This window comes from Bactrocera latifrons, unplaced genomic scaffold (genome assembly GCF_001853355.1).
Source record: "Bactrocera latifrons isolate USDA-ARS-PBARC rearing strain unplaced genomic scaffold, ASM185335v1 scaffold_61, whole genome shotgun sequence".
Classification (NCBI taxonomy): domain Eukaryota; kingdom Metazoa; phylum Arthropoda; class Insecta; order Diptera; family Tephritidae; genus Bactrocera; species Bactrocera latifrons.
The window spans coordinates 1,136,642-1,141,920 of record NW_017537279.1 but is presented as its reverse complement, the minus strand read 5'-3'; the positions used below and the strand labels follow the sequence as shown (position 1 = coordinate 1,141,920).

At 35.4% G+C, this 5,279-nt stretch overlaps 1 protein-coding gene across 1 annotated transcript; it reads left to right on the top strand.

Annotated features, from left to right (window-relative positions):
- Nucleotides 1-2,736: 2,736 nt before the first annotated feature.
- Nucleotides 2,737-3,027, top strand: LOC108975078 (putative nuclease HARBI1; the record flags this gene model as incomplete). The annotated part of the gene is made up of 1 exon (XM_018943348.1): nucleotides 2,737-3,027. A coding segment is annotated over one exon (291 nt), but the record flags the coding sequence as incomplete, so codon positions are not given.
- Between the last annotated feature and the right edge of the window lie 2,252 nt (nucleotides 3,028-5,279).

The following is a 5,279-nucleotide window of genomic DNA, read 5'->3' as shown; positions in this document are numbered from 1 at the left end:
ATGAATAAATAAATAATTTTTGATAAAACACAAAATTCGCGATACTTTTCGAACACACCTCGTAGAAAGATCGAAGTTGTAGAAATGGCTCAGTTTTATATCCTGTCAGGAAATTCATTTAACCATAGAATATGCGTGTATAAATCGAAATACTAACTCAAGTAATATATGCACCCTTAGGGCCAATAGCACAGCCGCAACCGAATTTTGTGTAGTGTAAGTGAAATTATATTGTAAGGAAATAGTATAAAACATAAAATCGGAACAAGAATAATATAAAAAAAGAAATTCATTAGAAATACGTAACATATACATACAATAACCTGTCGATTCTCGTTGAAATTGGAAATATGTATTCTTTGTCGAAGTCTCTTACATCCTAAACGATTTCCACGAAATCCTCGAGTATTTGAAATAATCCTCAACGTGTGTTTACACTATGCGACGCTCGTGTAATTGCATACTTTTAGGGAAATTAACATGTGCGAGTGTGTCATGTGAAGTGCTTTTGGGCGTAGAATGCCACTGATGTGAAGTGATGTGTTAATGTCATGCTTTGAATACTAAAAAATTAAGAACGAAAATGGAGTTTTAAAAAACGCAAGAAAGCTTTATGAACAGAAAATTAAAAATTCACGACAAAAAAATAAATGCAAATTTGCAGTACTCCACGCTGCTGAAGTATTTTGCTGCCGCTGCAATGCACGTAGAAGAGCAATAATTCTCGCAACAAAAGCGCCGTCACTTACGCATAACTCACACTCAACCTGATGGTTTTAATTTCACTTTCGCGCTGGTAGTAAAATACAAAAGGAAGGCGGCAAACAACCCTCGTGATGATAGCAGCTTCGCTCACACCACATACGAGAGCAGAGCACATATGAATACATTATATTATAACGGCTCGTTTCTGAGTACTTGCGTATTACTTACAACAAAGGAGATAAAAACACTCGCACAAAATTAATATGTTGCCATTATGAACTCGTTATTGGAAGCGCGGCAAAAGCGAAACGCTCCGAAGTGGACGCAGAGTGCGAGAGTGGGTGGCGTAACTCATCTACACAAGTAATTTCCTTTACGTACATGCATTTACTCATTTATGAAGCAATTCATAAAACAGGCCACTGACATGGTATATAGTTGTACATATATATATGTATGTATATATGGTACACCCCTGAACTGCCGCAAAGCACAAATTACTTTATTTCGCTTCGCCCCTAAATGTATGCAATGAACTCCCATTTGCACATTAATTTCAGTCGGGACAGAGTGTGTAGCGCACACGAGTGGCGTATTCCACTCATATTAATCTAAATTGTTTTACAAGCCAGCAGAGTAATACATTTGCTTTAAGGAAGAAGAAGGGGAAAACTCCGCGCTGAGAAAGGTCATAAAATCAGCACTCATATTAGTTGTGGCAAGTGGGTGAAACTGTGTAGAAACTATAATAACAACAAGAACAAAATACAAGTTGCAATTCGTTGTCGAGAAATAAAACTCTGCAGAAATTGGCACAAACTAATAAAAGTCCACTTAGACTTTGCTGGCTGCGGACAAATAAGAATACTCGTTTTTTCACCATTAGGTGACAGTGATAAAGTATAGATTTTTGTTGCTCTGGGATTTGGTAGCAAAAATACTAAGCGTGTTATGTTGATATTCAAAAAGCAAAAGAAAGAATATTTTTGCACGTGATTGGGAATATTTCTACAATATGCCACAAATAAGTCGCACACTCAGTGCCGCATTTGCGCTAACTACTTGAACAATTTATGAACTATTATGTTATTAGTCTGGTAAACTTTTTGTTTTCAGTGAAGTGTTCAAAGAAGTCGTGAGCGTGAGTAAAGAAGCTTGAGGTAGTTGGCATTGAGAACGATAAGTAATTTTTTGCGCCCTGACACTTGAATGATTTTATGCCACAGTCTTTAAAGAAATAATTTTTTGCCTAAACTTGTTTCGACAGCAATAATTTACTGTTATTCTGACTAATAATATAGCCTGCTGATTAATACTAATACAACATATAAGTCAATACTATTTGTAAAGATCTCTGAAAGAGGTCTACTTAATATGGTCGCCGTCCGTCATTTACAAAACCATTTTCAATATCTGCGATCAGAGTAAAGAGTGCCAAATTTACAGTTCACGTCCCGTGTAAAATTTTGAAGAAAAAAAAGATCATTTTTATTTTTGCCACATTTCGTTTGTCTTTACCTTTAAAAATACCATACAAATGAATAAAAGAATTAATAAAATGAATATAATGCCCGGTTTCACAGTCCATACTTATGTTGTACTTAAGATAAAAAAGGAAAATAGTGTTTTACAGTTCATACTTATGTAATGCTTCAGTATTGAAAAGGGGAGACTTAAGCAGTGCTTAAATAACAGCTGATTTGTGTTTTGAATTTTCATTTTTTTGTGAAAAAAAGAATAATAAGATATAACAAATTATATTTTGTGAAAAAAATATGGAATCGGATTGGGATTGCGATTTTGACAGTGACCCAGAATACGATGTCCTCTGGAATGTTATAATAATGCGACGAACAAAAGAAAACAGGTCCCGGCCAAAATTCTTCAAGCTATATGACAATAAAGATTTCCGCGACAGATTTCGGATTAGCAAAAACACAGCCTGGAATGTGCTCGATTGTATTCGACTACAAATTGAACACAAAACCAAGTGGTACATCTAAATTGCCTTAAACGACTCAATTACTTTTGCTTACATTGAGGTTTTATGCTACGGGAAGTATGTTGAGGACAGTAGGAGATTTATTTGGAGTATCTAAAAGTACACACCACATAGCCCAATTAAAAGACCATCACATTTATATGCCAAAAACGGAAAGAGACCTGAAAAAGTCCCAGAGAGACTTTTTTAAATTAGCTAAATTTCTTCGAGTGATCGCAGCAATTGATTGCACTCATGTAAAAATAATTTCTCCAGGTAAAGAAAGTCCAAAAAATACTTCACTCAAAAACTTTTTATATTTCTTTATATTTCTCCACTAGTTCCTATAGCTGCTCCGACTCGCTTGCGGCGAAATTTGGGGTCCTTTTCTGGGTTTCATCCATTTACGAAATAACTTTCCTTCCAAAGTTATACGTTGTCTATAATAATTTAAATATTTCATTCATATGTTTGTGGATGACATTTGTAAAACATATGTTGCCCACAACGTTGCCATATATCTAATAAAATTTTATAGAAATTAAGCATTGACTGTGAAACGCAAACGACTACTCAGTTTGCAGCAATGCTTAACTAAGATTTTATTTAGGCACAACTTAAGTATGGACTGTGAAACCGGGCATAAGAATATTCTTAGTTCTTTACTTTCAGGCTTCTAAAGTGTAACCGTGCAGCTCAATCGATTCATTCAGTTTATTTTCCACGCATTTTGCTCCAAAGAATATTTTCGTTTTTTAAAAAAAATGTTATTAATTTTTCTACATTAATATTGTCTGCTTCAAAGCAGTCATTATTCGATATGATGCACTTATCCCAGCATTTCTTCCAAACGTCGAATAACTACTCAAACTCAATCTGTGGAATAGCCTTTAACGCTTTCAGCGATACGATTTTAACCTCTGCTGGCGCCCCCTTAGGGTCTCTTTACTTTTGCGATTAAGAAATATTTACAAAAAGCTACGTCTAGCGTATAAGGAGGCTGAATTGATGATGCACTATGCCGTTAAAGTCGAAGAACACAGGATAATCTTCTTGTTCGAACGGACTTGTTGAGTCTCTTTCGGGCTTGGCCTTTAATTCCTTTCAACGTCAAATTTGCAAACCCATATTTCGTCACCTCTTATAAACGTATATCGTAGTCGACTTTATTTATCAATTCCTTAGCAACTTCTATTCTGCACTGTTTTTGTTAAAAGTTCAGCAATTTGGTTTAAATTTTGCTGCAACACATATCATACCAAAACATTCGAAAGATTTTGGTGGCATAGGTCAATCGACTTGCCAATATCATCAGCGACTTTTCTGATTTTGATTTGGTGATCAATCACAAACATTCGAGGGGCTCGTCATCTTCTATAGTTTCATGGACATCTCTCTTCTTCAAGTGAGCTTTAATCTTTCACACAATACGCTCGATACAAACATATATGCGATGTTGAGGAGGCTTATGCTACGGTAGTTGGCGCAGATTTTGGGGTCTTCTTTTTTGTGGATTGGGCAGAGCAGACTTCCAGTTGTCGGTTCGGCTGGCAATCCATCGGCCTCCACCGCTTTGTTATTCTTCAGTCGTGTAATAGTCGAGCAATGAATTGTACTGTCCATCGTCATCCTTTGCGGAATCGGGTCACCGCCATCTTGAAAAGGTATATATTACACGGAGACTATTTTTTGTTTGGCAATTGGACTCTACAAACTCGGGAAATTTTAAAATCCCAGTTGTTGTTACGCCTTTAATAATAAAGTTTTAAAACAATCGATATATTATTTTCTTAACTTCTAAAAATCGTCTTAGGCGTAAACCTTAAGATGACGATTCTTTAATATAGTGCTATCTCTCATTATATATCCAAACCTGATTTTTGTACCGTGAACTTAATAAAGACAAGCCAAGTTGCAGAGTCTGAATTCGCCTCTCTTTGAAAAGAGGTGGAAAGAACAAACAAACGATCTAAATACGATAAGTTGGAATATTGTAAATAACTGAGTATAGCACATAAAGCGGTTATAACGGCTTAAAGACATATTCATATGATCTGTAAATCAATTGTCGCATTCGCTTTCAGTTATGATGAACTTGTATGTCTGAGCCGTTTCCAGCATTCGTTTTTATTTGGGATAAACTTGGACGGGTTTGGATCTTATACTAATGAAAATTTCTGCTATCTTCATATTATAAATACCCTTAGACTACTTTAGAAGAGCCATAGGTTGAAAAGTTGATAGAAAAAACATCAGCAACTTCTGATAACACAAATAAGTCAATCACAAAACAAAAAGGCAGAAAAGCGGGGAAAAAATCAAATAAGCTAAAACAAATATCGAAACATAACAAATAGTGAGCAGACCGTAAATCATAACAAAACAGCAACTCAAAGCGGTTATGAACAGCGATAAATATGTAGTATGAAGAGTCAAATAAATAGTGAGAAAAGTAAAAAAATACTGAAATACATAAACAACACAAAATTTGCTTTTGCCCCATTTGAACAAAAGTACATAACAGTCCGATCAAAAGTTGGAGAACAACAAAGAGTTGCCGCAACAAAGGAACGGAGGTGTGGTAAAACCAAGC